Here is a 21,221-nt window from a genome sequence, read left to right on the forward strand (position 1 = left end):
CCCAAACTGACACTCCGTACCCACTAAACACTAACTTCCAATCCCCTTTCCCCACCAGCCCCTGGCAAGAACGATTCTACTTTTTGCCTCTATGAATTTGACTGCTCTAGGGACCCCACATAAATGGAATCACACAGTAGTTGTCTTTTCATGATTGGCTTATTTCACTTAACATCTTCAAGGTTCATTCATGTTGTTACATGTGTCAGAATTTCCATCCTTTTTAAAGGCTGGATAATGTTCCATTGTATGAAATGTGATCCACAGGGAGCTCTGGAGTGTGAATTGTACCATGGAGATTGTCCCACCCAGAGGTCTGGGGGCTTGGCTCGAATCAGTCAATCACTGGTCATGCCACCCCAGGGATGGAAGGCATAACTTCCCAGGTATCCCCAGGTGAAGTGGCTCCCCTTAGTCAAGGGACACCCTCCAGAGGTGACTGCAGCTGTGAGCTGTGAGCACCCATGATTGGCAGCAGCTGGGGGATGATCAATCTGGTAAAGGGAATCTGGACAGGCACCAAGGGTATCTGCTACAAATAATAGCCCTCCAACCATACAGCTATTTATTGAGCACTTACTAAATGCTAAGAGCTATGCCTTTTACATTATCTCCTGTGAGTTACCCTGATGATCAACCTACGAATGAGTTAATGTTATTATCCCCATTGTACAGATGAGAAAACAAATGCTCAGAGAGGTTAAGACACTTGCCTGAGGTCACACAGCTTGAAAGAACTGAGGCTTCAGCCTGGATGTCTTTGGTATTAGAGCCCTGGGTCCTAATCACTAAGCATCAGCGCCTCTCGCGAGCATTCACCTGTGTCTGGGGAATGAATGTGAAGCCCGAACCCAGCTGCCCTGTGTGGGTGGGCTTGCCAGAGAGTGGATAACGACGTGACCTGGCGCAGGAACAGAAAGGCACAGCTCGATTCCAGCCTGGCTGACAGCTCTTCAGGTTGTCACATTTGTGCAGGGGCTCTTGAGCTGGATAGAACTTCGAAATCCCTGCGGGGCTGGTCACAACACAGAAGTCGGGGCCCCACTCCAAGAGGGTGTGACTCAGAAAGTCGCGGTTGGAGACTGAGATTTTGCATTTCCAGCACGTTCCCAGGTGGTGCTGCTCTGGCTGATCCAGCGACCGAATTGGCGCCTTAGAGGCAGGCAAACAATTCTGCCCACCCCACCTTCCCCACCCCGAGTGCTGAGGGGCGGAGGCTCCTACTCTGTTGGCTGAGCTGGGTGCCTGCAGCTTACGCTCCTCACCCGAGAGGCCCAGAACCCCCGTGGCACGGGACTCAGACAAACGTCCCTGCAGTCCAGAGCTGGGGCTTCCTTTGCAGCTGGAAGGCAGGTGTCACCTGGGAGCAAAGGCCAGGAGACAGACTGCCTTAGGCTTAGCTATCCGGCATGAAGTTGGAATCTGGGGCTTCATTTAAGCAACACTTTTACAGCAAGAGCAGCATTTTATTCACAGTATGTATTGTGTTGGCCAAAACGTTCGTTCGGGTTCTTTGCAGAACATGGGGAATCCGAACGAAGTTTCTGGCCACCCCATAATTTATTTGGGGGTAGCTCTGGAGGGATGCTGATGGGGATTATGGGGATGCTCTGAAGCCAGTGCCTACAAACTGAGTCTCAAAGCCCCCAAACCATACTGATGTGTAACATTTGCCAATATCTGTGGGGTAAATACTCCCACTGTGACCAATTTTAAGCTCTCAGTGGTTAAATAACAGGCTCTGAGATGTTCTGAATACTGCACAATCTGCTCACTAGAGCTTCTGTGAGCAGCCTCCAGCATAACTACTGTAAAAAGTCCTCAAATCGCTGTCACAAGCTACAACACAGAGGAACCTTGAAACACGATGCTGAGTGAAAGAAGCCGGACACAGAGAGTCACACATGTATGATTCCATTTATGTGAAGCGACTTCACAGAGACAGAAAACTGATCCGTGGTTGCCAGGGGCTGGGGAAAGAGGGATGGGGAGTGACTGCCTAATGGGTACAGAATTTCCTTTTGCGGTGATGAAAATGTTCCGGAATTAGATAGAGGTGAAGGTTGTACGACACTGTGAATGTACGTCCATGTTCCCAGCAGCACTATTCACGACAGCCCAAAGGTGAAAACAACCCAGGTGTCCATCAGTGGATGAGTGGACAAGCGAAATACAGTCTATACATGAAATGGAATATTATTCAGTTTCAAAAAAAGGAAGGGAAAGGGGAATTCCCTGGTGGTCCAGTGGTTAGGTCTCCGTGCTTTCACGGTCAAGGGCCCAGGTTCAATCCCTGGTGAGGGAACTGAGATCCCACAAGCTGCACAGCCAAAAAACAAACAAAAAACAGGAACAAAAAAAGGAAGGAAATTCTGACACATGCTATAATATGGATGAACCTTGAAGACATGCTAATAAGTGAAATACGCCAGTCCCCAAAAGACAAATACTGCATGATTCCACTTATATAAGATACTTAGAGGAGTCAAATTCAGAGACAGAAAGTAGAATGGTGGTTTCAGGGGTTGGAAGAGGAAGGAATGGGGACTTAGTGTTTAATAGGTACAGTTTCAGTTTGGGAAGGTGAAAACTTTCCGGAGATGGATGGTAGTGATGTTTGCACAACAATGTGAAGCACTTAATGCCACAGAACTGTCCTCTTAAAAATGGTTAAAATGGTAAATTTTATCTTATGTGTATTTTGCCATTCCCCCTCCCCCCGAAAGCCCCAAACCCTCAACCCTTAGCACTGCATGGATATTGTTACTTCTTAGTGAAATAAGTCTGACAGAGAAAGACAAATACTGTATGTTATCACTTATATGTGGAATCTAAAAGATGAAACAAACTAGTGAATGTAACAAAAAAGAAACAGACCTGTGGATATAGAGAACAAACAAGTGGTTACCAGTGGGGAGAGGGAAGGGGGTAGGGACAGGACAGGGGTATGGGATTGAGATATAAACTACTATGTATAAAATAGATAAGCAACAAGGATATATTATACAGCACAGGGAATACAGCCAATATTTTATAATAATATAAATGGAGTCTAACCTTTAAAAGTTGTGAATCACTATGTTGTACACCTGAAACCAACATAATATTGTAAATCAACGATACCTCAATAAAAAATTTTATGTATATATCCACATGTATTTTGTAATTTTTATATGTAAATAATTACATACGTATATAAATATTTATTTGTATATAGTTATAAATTTATATATAATATTTATACATTATACATTTATAGATCAATATATAAATTAATGTTTCTAAATATATTTGTAAATATAAATAAATATGTATTTAAATATAATACACATGGATGTATATATTACTACATAGATATTCCTGCACATTGTGAGAAAAGCTGCAAATAAAACGAACCTGATGCAGTGAGAGGCTAACGGGGGCAGGGGGTGACATTTCAACTCTGCAAGCCACCAAGGGGTGGTGCGAAGTGGGTTCCAGGGAGGGAACAACAAAGGAGTAGGACACCCTGTCCCCAGGAAGCAACCTCCCAAATCAAAAACATAAACAGTCCCCCAAGGTATTTGTAGAAGATAGAAATGTAGAGAATTATTAAGCGCAGTAAGGAAATGAACATTTATGGGCATTATCAATGCCTTTTCAGGGGTGAGGGGAAGGCGCATGGCTCGCCCCTGACTCTGCAGGTAACGTCACAGAAGGAGATGGCTATGTGGCCTGACACTCTCCCTCTCATCACATCCTCTCCTCCAGGACCGTCCAAGGCTCTGTGCTTCCTTCTGTGACTAATAGCGACCACTGCAACCTTTTGGGAAGGTAATCTGCATTATCTTTCAAATTTTTCAGTGCTTTGAGCTCCCACCCAGAATGTGTTCTGCAGGCAGTTCATTGTGGGGACGGGCACAGTAGGCAACGATTTACCCTACAAATAACAGCAGATATGGATTGCTGGCTTGCGCGTGTCAAGTCTAGTGTTTGCACTGTGCATCGATTATCTTATTATTCCCACTTTCATTGTCCCCTTTTCACAGATGAGGACACTCAAGCACAGAGGGGCTGGGAGCTCGCCCAAGGTCACACAGTAAGAGTCTAGGCTTTGGCAAAGCCATTGGATTTCAGTGTCCCTGCTCCCAGCCACTCTGCTGTAGTCTCATCTGGTGCTAGCACACTCCTTGCAGCTTTGCTGCGGTGATACCAAACCGGAAACAATCTTCAGGAAAGGAGTAATTAGATAGACGATGGCACATCCACTAAAGAAAATGTTAAAAAAAAAAAAATTTATATTGATCTGTACCACATTAGCCGAAGGTGGAAACAACTTAAGTGGTCATCAGTGGATGAATGGAGAAACAAAGTGTGGTCTATCCATACAATGGAATATTATTCAGTCTTAAAAAGGATGGAAATTCTGACCCGTGCTACAACATGGGTGTACTTTGAAGACATAGTGCTAAGTGAAATAAGCCCAACACGAAAGGACAATTATTGTACGAGTCCACCTATCTGAGAGGGCCTAGAATAGTCAAATTCACAGAGAGAGAAAGTACAACAGTGGTCACCAGGTGATGGGGGGTGGTGCGGAGGGGAATGGGGAGTTAGCGGTTAATGGGTACAGAGTTTCAGTTGCAAAAGATAAGAAAATTCTGGAGATGGATGGCGGGAAAGGTAACACAACATTGTGAACGTAATTCATACCGCTAACTGTACAAGTTAAATTGTTGAAATGGTAAATTTTATTATGTATATTTTAACACAATAAACACACACACACTAAACACACACACACGTTGGTTGCAAGAACCAACAGGAAAAGATTGCTGGGGCTCATTTTTTTTTTTTTGGGGGGCTGCACCATGCAGCTTGCGGGATCTTAGTTCCTCAGCCGGGTATCAAACCTGGGCTTCCGGCAGTGAGAGTGCTGAGTCCTGATCACTGGACCACCAGGGAATTCCCGCTGGGGCTCCTTATGAAATGTGCTAGACTGTGGTCCCGTGATCTAGGTCCTCGGTACTAAGACTTAAGTGTGGTCTCGAACCAGAGGCCCCAGCCTCCCCTAGGGACGTGGTAGAAATGCTCAGTCTCAGGCCCTGACCCAGATCTACTGAATCAGCATCTGCATTTTAACCAGGTCCCTAGTGAATCTGTGTGCATGTTCAAGTGGGCTCAAGAACATTTTTGCTTCTACAGTCGAACATTCTGGAAGGATACTTAAGAAGCCTAAGACTGGTTGCTTCTGGGAAGGAGGATTGGATGGGAATGGGGAGTTTTAAGGAAAAGAAATTTTTTTTTTTAACTTTTCATTTTGGATCCCGCTGCAATATGTAAATTTTTTAACCTGCACATCTATTAGTTAAATAATCAATATAAATCGCAATAGCGACTATTCACAGCGCTCTTGTTGGTCTTCTAACATCAGCTAAGCATGTTACAGACTCGTTCGGCTGTGAAATGGGATGAGGACAGGCTTGCAGGACGGCCGTGAAGATTAACTGAGATTGATGAACGGGAAACTGAGGGGCATGGTGTCAATATTGGCTTTCCTCCAACCCAGCTTGGTTCAAGTCACCTTTCTGCCTTGAGCGTGGAGTACACTGACCTTTGTGAAATTCGACTTTGAGAAAATGGCTTAGCTCCCTGGAGTTTTAAACCAGGATGTGTTCACGTTCCTTCTCTGGCAATTCACTAGAAGCCAGGGCCCTTTATTTATTACAACTTGTTTTAAGACGAATGTAAAGAGAGACCTCTGACATGAAATTATAGTCCAAAAGCCAGACTACATTTTGAATCGGCTGGGTTCCTGAAAGCAGTTATCAGCTACAGGAGCCAAGATTTCCCAAGGGGAAAAAAAAAGTAATAAGACAGAAAAAGAAAATAGCAGTGGCATATGTTAAATATAGGAGGGCTTCAAAACAAGCTGGCTAATTTCTTGACATTTGTTGTGTATATATAGCATATCATTTACCAAAATAGCAGGGAACATTTGTTTTACATAATTTTGCTATTGAAAGAAGATAAGAGCTTGAGGAAATGGCTGTCAACCCAAAGACCTCGCTTGTACCATGATGTAATTCACCTCCGTACCTTCAGTTAGGGTCTGAGACTTGATTAGGGTAAAGGCTTGAGTTCTTTGCATCTCAGCTTCTGAATACTTATCCCCTGAGTTCGTGAATCTATCAGACTGAAAAGGAAGCTTGTACCTAAGTGTGACTATTACAGGGTAGCATTTAATGTCTGAAGAGAGGGGGATTGTCATAGAAAGAAGAGCCCCACTCTGCAGACAGACTGATTTGGGTGTGAATCTCCTGCCTACCCCATTCAGTAGCTATGAGGTTACTTTACTTCTCTGGGTCTCAGTTTCCTGCTGGGAGAAGGGAAATGGTAATTCCTATCTCACGGGGTTGCCATGGAGACTAAAGGAGTTAACAGAATATCTCAATGAGCCTGGCCCCATCATTCTTCAGTATTTTAATAAGTTTATTAAGTGCTGACTATGGGCTGAAGGCTGGGATACAATAGGAGATAAAATACACCTGCCCTCCGGAAGTAGATGCCCTAGCTGGGAAGACGGTTCATGTACTAGTAACAAGAAATCATTATACATCTGCAAATCAATGAATCTTGAGAGGGAAACAGACAGGGAATAGAGAATGATTGGAGGGAAGAGTAGTCAGGATAGAGAATGATTGGAGGGAAGAGTAGTCAGGATAGAGAATGATTGGAGGGAAGAGTAGTCAGGATAGAGAATGATCGGAGGGAAGAGTAGTCAGGTTAGACTTCCCTGAGGTCTGAGAACCAGGAGAGTCCCACACAGACAGGGGAGGAGGAGAGAGAACAGCCAGTGCAAAGACCCAGAGGTAGGACTGAGGAGTAGAGGTCAGAGAAACAGGCTGAATTATAGAGCGCTCTGGAGACCACAGGGAGGATTTTTCATTGCTATCCTAAGACCAATGGGATGCCACTGAAAGGTTTCAAGTAGGGGTGACACAGTGGAAGATGATCAGAGTTGATTTAGGGAAGATCATTCAGGCACATTTTTCTACAAGAAGAGGAATAGATTGGGGAGACTGTTTTAAAATATAGGTTTTAAAAAATGTTTTTGTGTGTCACGCTTTTATTTATTTATTGGCCCCGCAGTATGTGGGATCTTAGTTCCCTGACCAGTGATCGAATCCGTGCCCCCTGCATTGGAAGGGCACAGTCTTAACCACTGCACTGCCAGGGAAGTCCCTAAAATACAGGTTTTATTATTATTTAGGTGTGGCAAGGCAAACAGATCAGGAGACAACTGCCTTTGAAAAGATTAGACTCTGTTATACTCACAGATTCCAAGAAGAGGGGGTACACCACACCTGGGAAGCCAAATGGGAAAGCACCAGGGTCAATAACGAGGCAAGAGTGAGGGGAAAATGTGGGCAAGAGTCTTTATTGTGGTTTCCATAGGAAGGAAAAGGTGACGCAGGGTCACCAGGCTGAGGACTGGCTCGTCTGAGTAATTTCTCCAGGCTCTAAGCGTAGGGACTGTCTCCAGTTGTCTGGGATTTGGCTGTGGCGTGATTAGGGCAGGTGGATTAATGGGTCTGGATTGCTTGGTTTGCACATGAAAAGTACACTGGCAGGTGAGTTATTTACTAATTAACCCTGGGAGGGGAGTGCCCTCCAGGACCTTTGAGGCCCTAAGATGTCAAAACATCAGAACATAGAAAATAAAAAGCCTGATTAACACACAAAGATGGGGAGAGAAAGCAGGGAGACTGTGTGGTCAGCTGAGTGAGAAGTGATGGTGGCTCGGACCAGGGGGTACAGCAGGGTGGGTGGGCAGTGGGGTGCTGAAGCTTTTATTATTCACCTCCCCACCCTGACCCCCCCACTCTTCCAATCAGTAGAGGAAAACAGCCACACAGGGAGGCCCATCTGCAAAGCTAAACAGCAAACGGCCGAGTTAGAACAAGTGTCCTCAGGTTTGGGGAACTCAGTCAACAAAACTGATGACCAGGGCTTCCCTGGTGGCGCAGTGGTTGAGAGTCCGCCTGCCGATGCAGGGGACGCGGGTTCGTGCCCCGGTCCGGGAAGATCCCACATGCCGCGGAGCGGCTGGGCCCGTGAGCCATGGCCGCTGAGCCTGCGCGTCCAGAGCCTGTGCTCCGCAACGGGAGAGGCCACAACAGTGAGAGGCCCACGTACCGCAAAAAAACAAAACAAAACAAAACAAAACAAAACAAAACTGATGACCAGAGCCCCTTAGCCCCATCCCAGGTACTCAGCTACATCACACTGGGACTTCTTTGGAATCTGAAACCTACTGACAAATGGGGTTAGATGCTGTGGGCCTGGAGCAGAGAAACTGCCAGGGTCACTGACAAATGGACTTGCTTTGTCTCCTTCAGGATAAGACCTGGGGACTCGCTGATCTGCCTGATTTGGTTAGAGTCTTCTCAGGGGCTGAACCTCTGTCTTCCAATATTTGAACTTCTGGCATGTGGAAGAAGGTGCTTGTGCACGTTGGACCCTGAGGATAGAGCTTGAACTGCTGGATATAAAGAGGGAAACAGATTTCAACAAAATATAAGGAGGCTTCTCAGGTAGAGAAGTCCAGAGATGAAAAAGGCTGCTTTAGATGGTAGTGGGCTCCCCTTCATGAAAGGTCTAGGAGAGGCAGGTGTCCACGTGTATGGACTCAGGAGTAATGATGTTTAATACGTAGCACTCAGCATGCCAAGGGCAAGCCTACATGCTATATATAATTATATACAGTAAATATATAGATAGCATATATATCTTTTTTTTTTTTGAGTTTTTGTGGCATTATATTTAGTCATCTTGGCTGGTTTAGTCACATTGTTGTTGTTTATTTTTTGGCTGCCGCTGCATGGCATATGGGACCTCAGTTCCCCGACCAGGGATGGAACCCACACTACCTCCATTGGAAGCATGGAGTCATAACCACTGGACCGCCAGGGAAGTCCCTAGCATATGTATATCTTATATAATCTCTTCAGCAACCCTAGGAGGGAGGGTTATTAATATCCCCAGTTTATAGACAAGTAAACTGAGGCTCTGGTCCAAGTCCCCTAGAGTGTATATAGTATCCTAGGTTCCTGGCCTGAGTAGCTCCAGAACCCATGATCTTAACCAGTAGCAGATGCTCCTCTGAGGCCAAGAGTACCCCCTAGGGAACCAATTACAATGCCGATTCCTGGCCATTCTCCAGACTTAAAGCTTTTGCATCTCTGCAGAGCAGGGCCCATGAATCTGAATTTTAATAAGATGTTGATGGTGGCCACAGATGTTTAGAAGCCACCACTTGGATCCCCTCTTGCGTGGAATTGAGAATATGAGGTATAAGGGGTTGGAGTGATGACTTTTAAGGTCCTTTCCGTTCCTGAATGTCTATAAGTCTATAATTAATGGAAAATATAGTTCTCTGTGGATTTTATTTTTTTGTATTTTCCTGCCACCCCCCATTGACCTGAATAGCTTTGAGCTTGTTCCCTGGATAACGGACCAATAGCTTATATTCTAGACAAAAGGCAATGAACACAAATAAATAATAGTTAAAATTTGTTAAGCCCTCACCACGTGCTGGGAGCTCCACTAAGTATTTTATGAGCCTCATGCCCTGTGAGGTGGACGCTATTACTATCCCCACTTTACAGATGATGAAACTGAGGCCGGGAGAAGAAAAGTAACTTGCCCAAGGTTACCTTCCAAGTCAGCAGGAAAGTCAGAATTCAAATCTGACTTTCTACTTGAGCAGAGAGGCCACACACTTAATCATTCTGTGATGTGGCCTCAGTGGGGGGATGGGTAACTTCTAACTGGGGGAACTGAAAGCCTGGGGGACAACTTTCCAGGCAGTTTGTCTTTGCAACTTATTTATCCACTCCTTCATTCAACAAGCAGTGGTTCTCAACGGGGCAGCCATTCAGTCTCCCAGGAGACACCGGCAATGTCTGGAGACAGTTTTGATTGTCACAACTTGGAGGGGCAGTTGGTGGTTGTGACATCCTGTGGGTAGAGGCCAGGGATGCTGCTAAACAGCCTATAATGTCTAGGACAGCCCCTCATGACAAAGTGTCATCTGGTCTAAAATGAACAGCGTTGAGGTTAAAAACCCCATGTTTAAGAAAGAGATGCTCTTAATAATGACACCAGAATAATCACCATAAGCCAGATGGTACCAGGCACGTCCATCTAGAGAGCTTAGGATCATAATCTTTTAAAGCCAAAAATGGAGACTTCCCTGGTGGTCCAGTGGGTAAGACTCCACGCTCCCAATGCAGGGGGCCTGGGTTTGATCCCTGGTCGGGGAACTAGATCCTGCATGCATGCCACAACTAAGAAGTCCGCATGCCTCAACGAAGATCCCGTGTGCTGCATCTAAGACCAGGCGCAGCCAAAATAAAATCAAATAAATAAATATTTTCTTAAAAAGCCAAAAATGCCCTTGAAGGTGGCCCAGGCACCCTCTTATGTCTCAGGGAAGTTAAATGAATTGCCCAAGATCACATAATGATTCACATTCAGATCTGTTATTCTTTTAGACAGCCCAGAGAAGAGCTTGGCTGGGCTGTAAAGCCACTGTCAGGGTCAGTAGGCCCTTGAACAACCCTCTCTAAGGCCTAAGACCACCTAAGCAATGGCCTCTTGGCAAGGAGATTTTCTTTCTTTGGCCTCCAGACTGTTCCACTTAAGTCACTGAAACACATATTCCCTAGAGGTGAAGCTGGCTGGCATGTGTTTGAAATGATGGGGTGTGAGCAGCTTTGAGCCTGAGAGTTGTTTTTTTTTTTTTTAATTGAAGTATAGTTGATTTACAATGTTGTGTTAGTTTCTGGTGTACAGCAAAGTGATTCACTTATACATATATACACATATTCTTTTTCATATTTTTTCCATTACGGTTCATTACAGGACATTGAATATAGTTCCCTGTGCTATACAGTAGGACCTTGTTTATCTATTTCATATACAGTAGTGTGTATCTGCTAATGCCAAACTCCTAATTTATTTCTCCCCCACTCCCTTTCCCCTTTGGTAACCGTAAGTTTGTTTTCTATGTCTCTGAGTCTGTTTTTGTTTTGCAAATAAGTTCATTTCTATCATATTTTAGATTCCACATCTAAGTGATATCATATGGTATTTGTCTTTCTCCTTCTGACTTACTTTGCTTAGTATGATAATCTCTAGGTCCATCCACGTTGCTGCAAATGGCATTATTTCATTCCTTTTTAATGCCCAAGTAATATTCAAATTTGTATATATACACCACATCTTCTTTATCCATTCATCTATCGATGGACACTTAAGTTATTTCCATGTCTTGGCTATTGTAAATAGTGCTGCTATGAACATTGGGGTGCATGTATCTTTTCGAATTATGGTTTTCTCTGTGTATACGCCCAGGAGTGGGATTGCAGGATCATATGGTAACTCTATTTTTAGTTTTTTAAGGAACCTCCATACTGTTCTCCAGAGTGGCTGCACCAATGTATAGTCCTACCAACAATGTAGGAGGGTTCCCTTTTCTCCACACCCTCTCCAGCATTTGTTATTTGTAGACTTTTTGATGATGGCCATTCTGACCGTGTGAATACCTCACTGTAGTTTTTTTGTTTTGTTTTGTTTTGCTTTAAGAAACTTAGTATTATCTTTATTTTCATTTATTTATTTATTTTGCTGCTTAGCATGTGGGATCTTAGTTCCCCGACCAGGGATCGAACCCATGCCCCCTGTATTGGAAGCTCGGAGTCTTAACCACTGGACTGCCAGGGAAGTCCCCTCATCGTAGTTTTGATTTGCATTTCTCTACTAATTAGCAATGCTGAGCATCTTTTCATGTGCCTATTGGCCATCTGTATGTCTTCTTTGGAGGAATGTCTGTTTAGGTCTTCTGCCCATTTTTGGATTCGGTTGTTTGGTTTTTTGTTACTGAGCTGTAGGGAGCTTGAGTTTTTAAAAGCCTGTGGTGGGTTAACCTTGAGGATTCCTAGGCTATTACAATAACTCCCTACTTTTTGCCTGAGGTGGGTGACAATGAAACTCCCATCTCTCCTCCTTGGCCAGGAATCCTTTCCTTTTGCCCCGATGAGCCTCAGGGGGATGGGAGCCAACATGAAGCCCCACGTGTGCCTTAGCCGCCTACTCTGGTCCTGTCTCTGTGCAGCAGTCTCCTCATTTAGAGGAAACAAAACCTGCTTCCAGTTCCTTCCCTAGAACCAAGAATGAATCCTTATGGGCACAAAGAACTTGCCTGGGACAGTTTCAAGAACGTAGTCATGTAATCAGTAAGTCAAACTGCATTCTCTCAACCTCCCTGATTTAATGGAAGGGGATGGGGAAGCAGAACGGCAAATAGGATGAAACAAGGTTATGTGTGATCTTTCCATGGGGACTCAGTGCTTTAGCTGCTAAAACTTAATAATGGTGGCCCCCACTGTTAAGGAGAATGATTAAGCTGATGGACAGATTTTTCTGATTTTTTCATTCATACAGTTTTTGTTGTTGTTGTTGTTGTTGTTTTTGCGGTACGCGGGCCTCTCACTGTTGTGGCCTCTCCCGTTGCGGAGCACAGGCTCCGGACGCACAGGCTCAGCGGCCATGGCTCACGGGCCCAGCCGCTCCGCGGCATGTGGGATCCTCCCGGACCGGGGCACGAACCCGCGTCGCCTGCATCGGCAGGCGGACTCTCAACCACTGCGCCACCAGGGAAGCCCTCATACAGTTTTTATTTAATCCTTTGGCCTGGTCTATACTGAACTCCAGTATCAGATGGAATCTAGGCAATGCCCCACCTTCTTGGGATACATTAGACCCCCGCCGTGTGTGAAGCTTTCACACTAGTAAGTAAAGACAGACACTAAACAATAAGTAAGCAAATTACATGGTACGTTAGTAGGTGATAAGTGCTATAAAAAAAGAAAAAGCTGAACACGGTCTGGAAGATGGGGGAAACGGGCTGCAGTTTTTTTCAATTATGGTAAAATACACATAAGATAAAATTTATCATTTTAACCATGTTTTTAAAGAGTACAGTTCAGTGGTATTAACTCTATTCACAATGTTGCACAACAATTACCACTGTCCATCCACAGAACTCTTTTCCTCTTGTAAAACTGAAACTCTGTACCCACTACGCAGATCCCCCTACTCCACTTCGCCAGCCTCTGGCAACTGCCAGTCGACTTTATGTCCCCATGAATTTGATTACTTTGGGAACCTCATATAATTGGAATCATACAGTATATGTCTTTTTGTGACTGGCTTATTTCACTTAGCATAATGTCCTCAAGGTTTATCCATGTTGTAGCACATGTCAGCATTTCCCTCCTTTTTCAGACTAAACAATATTCCACTGTATGGATAGACCACATTTGTTTATCCACTCATCCATGAAGGGACACTTGGGCTGCTTCCACCTTTTGGCTATTGCAAATAATGCTGCTATGACATTGGCTGTACAGATATCTCCTCAGTACTCTGCTTTCAATTCTTTTGTGGGTATATACCCAGAAGTGGAATTGCTGGGTCATATGGTAATTCTATTTTTAATTTTTTGAGGAACCACCCTACTGTTTTCCATGGAGGCTGCACCATTTGTGACTCTCGCCAACAGTCAGTGTGTAAGAATTCCAATTTCCCCACATCCTCACCAACACCTGTTATTTTTATTTATTTTTGGTAGTTGCCATCCTAACGGCTGTGAGAGAGGGCTGCAAATTTTAAGGAGGTGGTCAGAGTAGGCTTTGGTGAGATGGTGGCATTTGAGACTTGACAAAGGTGAAGCAGATACTCTGCAGAAGAGCTTTCTAGGTAGAGAGAACAGTGGGTCCTGGGGCAGAAGCCTACATGGTGTGTTTGAGGCAAAACAAGGAGACAGAATGGCTGCATGAGGGGGTGGGAGAGGAGAAGAGCCCTGGAGGGTTTTGAACAGAGGAGGGATGTGACCTGACTTTTAAAGAATCCCTCTGGTGCTGTGTTGAGAATGGGCTGTAGGGAGACAAGGGCAGGAACAGGAGGACCAGAAAGATGACCACTGGATCAACCCAGGTGAGAGGTGATGGAGGCTTGAACCAAGGACTAGCAGTAGAGGTGGAGAGAAGTGGTAGGAGTTTAGATGTAGCTCAAAGCAGGACCAGTAGAATCTCCCGATGGATTGAAGTGAAATATGAGAGGGAAAGAGGGGTCAAAATTGACTCCAAATGGGATGGACAGAGTTACATCAACTGGTATGGGTGAGGCTGAAAGAGGAGCAGAGTGCAGGAGAGATCAGGAGTTCAAGTTTGGACATGTGCTTCCACGAGCTAGCATTAGGACGTTCCTTAGTATTCTGAAAAGGAGACCATGGCTTCTAGGTACTCTGCTACCTGAATAAGCTGGAGGATAAGGGAAACAAGTCCAGAGTCAGGAAGACAAAAAACACCAGCACCACTGGTTGAGCCCTTACGTAGAGCCAGCCACTGTACTGGGAGCTTCCCAGTGGTGACGTCCCTCATTCTCACAACAGCCCTGCCATGCGGATACCGCCATTACCCCAACTTTACCGATGAGCACCCAACCTTGGGGAGATGAAGTCGTTAGTCCAAGGCCACCCAGATGCTAAGTGGCAGAGCCAGGGTTTGAACCCAGATCTGCCTGACTCAAGAGTCCATACTTTTACCCCTGCTGCTGCTGAAGCCCAGGAGATGTCAGGAGATTCATGGAGGTGATGGACTTAAGCTCAGTCTTGAAAGACGGGGTTGGTAAGAAAGGAGGGAGAGTGGATTGAGCAAACACAGGATGAAGTTCCAATTTCTTGTCCTCACTCCAGGGCCCTGTGTGGCCGGGTCCCTGCCATCCTCTGCATCCTTCCCTCACACCACTTGCTCGTGAAGCTCCACTGGCCTGATTGCGAGCTTTTCCCACACACAATTCCCTCTATTTGAAATGCTCCATCCTAGCTCTTTTTCTGGCTGACTCCTACACATGTCTGGGGGTTCAGCTCCAAGGTCACTTCCTCCAGGAAGCCTTCTCTGATTCTCCCCTCCGCTATCTAGAACTACTCTTGTTGCATCATGCACTTGTCCTTTGTAGCCCTTAAAACAATTCTCATAATTATTGTGCAATTGTGTGTTCTACATCCGCTTCTCCCATCGAACCAGTGCCGTCCAACAGAACCTTCTGCAGTTCCGGAAATGTTTTGGACCCATGCTGTCACAATGCAACTACAGCAGCCACTGGCCACATGTAGCTACTGAGCACTTGAAATGTGGCTAAGGCAACTAAGGAACGGATTTTTCAAACACCACCTACTTTACTTATAAGTCAAATTTTATATTGTGTATTACATATGAAAATTATTTCACATACTAATTACATAATCTAAATTTAAATAGCCACATGTGGCTAGTGGCTACTGTATTGGACATTGAAGCTCTAGACTGTGAGCTCCTTGAGGGCAAAGACGATGTATCTTATTTGGTTGTAGAATCCCTTGACCTAGGATGGTACCCAGGAAAATCACTGAATGAATGAATGAGTCAATCAATCAATCAATCAATGTAGTCTGCATAACTTGCTTTCAAGAAATCATCCTAGAAAGGAGAGACCCAGGAAAATCTGACTTGCATAAGATCTCACAGTAAGGCAGAACTAGATATAAAATCTCAGCTTTCTGAATCTCCTGTACATGGTGCTGTGCCTGAGTGGACAGCAGGTGAAAGGCAGAGGTTGTTTGTGGTCTCAAATGACCCATCCTAGAGCTGTGTGAAGGTGCCTCTAACAACAGGAAAGGACTATTTCTTAGACACCCTCATCCCTCTTCCCCCTCCCCTGACCCTGTTAACTACTTAGCAGCTTGTAATCTATTAACACTTGGCCTCCTGCGGGACTGAGCCTGTTCCAAGGTCCACTCTTGCCCGCCCTCTACAAGGCACTCTGATTTTTTAAAAATCCATATTGCTCTCAGGCAGTCTGTTGCCAGCAATCTGTGAATAATATATATAGGGTGTGGTTTAAAACACACCTATGTCGTGATGTGTAACCCACTCAGATTCACATGGTTGCTCCTTTTCTTCTATTCTTTTTTATAAATGGAGGTTAACATATTTCAGGGCTAATTTTGACATCATTCAAATGTACTTTGGGGTTTGCAGATTACATTTTTGGGGGAGTCCAGCATAAGAAGTCTACAGATTTTGTTTTTATAAATTCTCTTTCAGATGTCATAATAATAATAGTTAATATGTGTGACTTCTTTGTATCTGCCAGGCATTAGCACACATTATCTCATTTGATCTTCCCCATAACCCTCTGAATCAAGTACTATTATGATTCCCATTTTATGGCTAAGGAAACTGAGTCTCAGAAAGATTAAGTCACTTGCTCGAAGTCACACAGCCAGGAGGTGGCACAGTCAGGATTTGAAGCCAAGTCTGTCTTCTCAAGAGTCAGTGCTCTTAACCAGCACACAATTTGGCCTCTCTAATAGATATTATATGTATTTATGTGTATAAAAATCAGAAAAATAATCAAGAAACTTAACACTGGGGTTTGGGAAGAGAAAGACTTACTTTTATTTTTGTGCTTCTTTTTGAACTTTATTTTCCCTATCTATATATTATATTAGTACATTATATTATATATTAGTATAAAAACTAAATTAATTTAAAGCTGAAGTAAAAAATTCTTATTAATTTTACTTTTTTAAATTAAGGAAGGAATTGTCATTCGTGTCATGTCTATATATTAGATTAAATATACATGAATCTTTGAGTAATTTGCAAAGTTCACATGCTCTGACAGCATTTGAAAATTTATCCCAGTAAAACTGCAGTTCCAATATGTATTCTTATTCTGAGTACCAAATTTCATATTTTAGTTTCTGAATTATTTTTTATTTAGAGATAATATAATATTATTATCATATATAATATGATAATATTAAACATGATATTTATTTTCAATGAACGTGGTATGTTTTCCTTGAGATATCTGCACTCAGATATGTACATTTTTATGTATTCATACATCAGCTTTGGATATTATAACTGAGTGTCCTTTAGCATTTGTGAAATAATGCTGTGTTACATAAGATATGCTATTTGAGGATCAATTAATAAAAGCTTAAAAGTAAAAATTTAATTAATTAAAAATATTAATGAAAATTAATTTTATACTGATTGAGAAGCAGACACTACAATACCCTTCAGTACTTATAGCTTCAGAGAGCTGTATCAGTCATGCTAAAAGTCACTTGGGAGAATTCCTCAGTGGCTTAGACAGAAAAAAAACATTTAAGTCAAGAAAATACACACATACTAACAACAATGTATCCTTTCCAACAATTCCAAATGGTGTCTAGTTTTACCATCCAAATGGCTAGTACTTCTAAAAATTAAAACAAAACCCCCATTAATGTTCTTTTTAATGCCCCATCTCATACTCTTGGAATTTGCTTAACAAATCACCATCAGCTTGTGGTAGGAGACATTTGGAAGCCCCTTTACAAGCTCCCTATACTTGCCACGCTTGATTGTATTCCCCCAAGATTTTCAGAGCAAATTTGGCATCCCTGAAAAATTCCAATCCTCTAAGCAGGGTATTCCTGAGTTCCCAAGGAGAGCCAACAGTGAGTCTCACTCTAGCTAGCTGTTACAAAAGCCGTTCATTCAGAAGGCAAGAGGTTTCAGCAACGATGCACAGCCCTCTCATTCACACACTTCATAAACAACAAGACTTTGCAGAAGCCTCCTCTCTAGGAAGGAATCCCTGCTTTTCAGAAACCAGTTTGCAACATCAGTATCATTCCCTTCTAAAAGACCTTGCAGGAAAATTAGGAATTTCACAGCATAGGAGAAGGACTGGAAAGGACCGATGTCATTGCATGGACTCATCAATTCAGTCCGCATTTCAAAACAGCAGCTAACGCTTTCTTAAAACACAGACCTCAAAATGCCTTTAGGATTGAGAGCCATTATAAGGGAAAACATAACATGGGTAGGTCCCCATAAGATTCCGACGGATCTGAAAAATCGAACTGAGTCAGAGATACAGATGCTGAGCTGATGGGGTAGGAAAATGGCTTGTCTCCTCCAGGCCTAATTCTCTCCTCTGAAACAGTTCCCTTTAAATTCAGGAAGCCACGCTGAGACGCCCCTCTGCAGGTTTTCCTTTAAAAAAGGAAAACCTGTCTGCGTCTCACTCGCCCCCAGGATACTCACGGCAGCTGCCTTAGCTGGAATAAGTCCTCCTCCATGTCCGCGCTGCGCCAGGACGAGCCCTTTTCATGGCCCTTACATGGTGGTGGTGGATGACGAGGGCTCGGGGGCTTCAGCACTAGGGCTCTGGACCGCGCGGCTTCCTCCCTCGGTGGCAGCTGTTCCGGGGAGGGAGCCGCCAGGGGCCAGCCCAAGAGACAAAGCCGCCGCCGCCAGGAGACCGCGGCGAGAGTGGGCGGAGAGGAGGAGGTGAAGGGCAGGGCTAGCTGCGCGGGGAGAGGGGGCGGGGAGAGCCCTTCTGGTTAGCGGAATTTACAGGCTGTCTGTGGCTGGTGGTGTTTTACTGAGATGCCTGTGGGGCACACCAGCCTGTGAAATGGCTGTCTAGGTACCAATGAGCACTCTTTGCTTGACGAAGCCTCTCTAAATGTTTATTTGTAGGGATTCATTAAGGTTGTTACTGGTATAATATTCTTGCAACCCAGGCTGCTATAACAAATGCAGAGAATGAAAAAATTGTATACGTACTCATGCATTGAAGCATTGTTTATTGAGCACCTACTGTGTGCCAGGCACTGTAAGACTCACCGGGCATATGACAGAGAACAAGTTAGAAGTGACATTGACATCACAGAGCTGAGGTCTTTTATTTTATTTTACATATTTATTTATTTTGGCTGCGCCGGGTCTTAGTTGCAGCATACAGGCTTCTTAGTTGTGGCATGCAGACTCAGTTGCGGCATGCATGCGGGATCTACTTCCCTGACCAGGGATGGAATCCAGGCCCCCAGCATCGGAAGCACAGAGTCTTACCCACTGGACCACCAGGGAAGTCCCACAGAGCTGAGGTCTTGTGAAATGAATCACACACAAAAAAATGTACGTTGAGGGCTTCCCTGGTGGCGCAGTGGTTGAGAGTCCGCCTGCTGATGCAGGAGTCACAGGAGTCACAGGTTCGTGCCCTGGTCCGGGAAGATCCCACATGCCGCGGAGCGGCTGGGCCCGTGAGCCATGGCCGCTGAGCCTGCGCGTCCGGAGCCTGTGCTCCGCAACGGGAGAGGCCACAACAGTGAGAGGCCCGCATACCGCAAAAAAAAAAAAAAAAAATGTACGTTGAGTAGGAGAAAGCTACTCATTCATTCATTCAACAAGCATTAGTGAGTGATTTCTACAGTTCTGGGGAATCAAAGATTAATGAAACCAAATCCCTGCCTTCAAAATCCTCTTCATCTTGTTTAATGGCTCTCCAATCCCCCTTCCACTAGAATGTCTCCCCCCCCTTTAGCATTTAAGCTCCATAAAGGTTTGTTGATGTACCCCAAGGGCCTGGAACAATAAAATTTATTTATGGACACTGAAATTGGAATTTTATATTCCTAGCTACACTCAACCCCAGGGCTTTGCATTTTGAGCACTCAATAAATGATTGGTAAACTGAAAACAAACATCTTTCATTCAAGTGAGGAGATTCAGTATCTATTTTAAGCCCTAGAGAGTAGGGATAATAATTTATATCAGGGTTGGCAAGTTGGAGGTCTATTGGTAATGGATCCAACTCACCCTGGTTTGTTCAGGACTTGAGTTATAGCACTGAAAGTTCCATGTCCTGGAAAGTGCTGGGCTCCAAGCAAACCTTGACAGTTGGTTACTCAACTCCATACAAACCGAAAGCCAGATCCAACATAGAGATGCTTAAAAGGTTTTGAATACTTTTAAGTGCAAGATTTCAAACTATACAACTCTTAGATAAAACTCTAAGACTCATAGGAATAAGTCTTTATGACTTGGAATTAGGCAGTGGTTTCATAGACATGACATCAAAAGGCATAAGGGACACAAGAAAAAACAAAAAACAGTTATATTGGACCATATCCAAGTTAAATGCCTTTATGCCGCAAATGATACCATGGAGAAAGTGAAAAAACAACCCACCAAATGAGAGAAATATTTGAAAATCATATAACTAATAAGAGATTTACATTCAAAATATGTAAAGAACCCTTACAACTCAGTAAAAGACAAATAACCCAATTTAAACGTGGGCAAAGGATATGAATAGACATTTCTTCAAAGAAGATGTATAAATAGCCCATATGCCCTTGCAAGGAAAAAGTGTAACAACACCGCAATCAAGATACAGAATGTTTCCATCACCCCAAAAGTTCATCTCTGGCTCCAGACAGCCACTAAGCTGCTCTTATTACTATAGATTAATTTGCATTTTCTAGAATTTATATAAACAGAAGCATAAAGTACATACTCTTTTGTGTCTCAACTTCTTTCACTCAGCATGGCTTTGAGATTCATAAGCGTTACTGTGTTGTTTTAGTAGTGCATTCTTATCACTGAGCAATAGTCTATTGTATGGATATGCCACATTTTATTTACCTATTCATCAATGAATGACCATTTTGGATTTTCTAAATTTGGAGTTATGATGAATGAAGTAGCTGTGAACATTCATGTACAAGTCTTTGTGTAGATTTTCATTTTCATTTCTCTTGGATAAATAAATATGGAAGAGTGAAATGGCTGGGTCATTGAGGTAAGATTATGTTTATCTTTATAGGAAACTGCCAGCTTTCCAAAGTGTATGTATCATTTTACATTCCCATCAGTGATGTATGAGAATTCCAGTTGCTCCAAATCCTCACTAACACACAGCATTGATAGTTTAACTGTCACCATTCTAATAGGTGTATAGTGGTATGGCATTGTGGTGTTCATTTTTGTTTCTCTCATGACAAATTATGTTGACCATATTTTCATGTGCCTATTGGCCATTTATATCTCTTTTTTGTGCAGTGTCTTGTCTGTCCAAATATCTTGACAGTTTGAGGGGAATTGTGTGTCTTCTTACTGAATTGTAAGAGTTCTTTACATGTTATGGATACAGGTCTTTGTTAGATATATGTATTATAAATTTTTCTGAAATTTGTGGCATACTTTTTCATTTTCTTAACAGTATCTTTCAAAGAGGAAAAATTTAAATTTTGATAAGATTGAGGTTATCAGATTGTTTTTCTTTTA

At 43.5% G+C, this 21,221-nt stretch overlaps 1 protein-coding gene across 3 annotated transcripts in view; it reads right to left on the reverse strand.

The window, feature by feature from the left end:
• Positions 1-18,454, reverse strand: part of SVOP (SV2 related protein) — an 85,627-nt gene extending 67,173 nt beyond the window's left edge. For 2 of the 3 annotated variants that reach the window (XR_004477815.2, XM_004281377.3), the window contains exon 1: positions 18,195-18,451. Coding sequence is in view for 2 of the 3 variants with exons in the window: in XM_004281377.3 (XP_004281425.1) it covers positions 18,195-18,229 (35 nt within the window). In the remaining variant the exon portion in view is untranslated. Of the gene's footprint in view, positions 1-18,194 lie in introns of all 3 variants that reach the window. The other variant, XM_033408601.2, reaches the window with a different exon arrangement.
• Positions 18,455-21,221: the final 2,767 nt, after the last annotated feature.

Source organism: Orcinus orca, chromosome 15 (genome assembly GCF_937001465.1).
Source record: "Orcinus orca chromosome 15, mOrcOrc1.1, whole genome shotgun sequence".
NCBI classification, from domain to species: Eukaryota; Metazoa; Chordata; class Mammalia; order Artiodactyla; family Delphinidae; genus Orcinus; species Orcinus orca.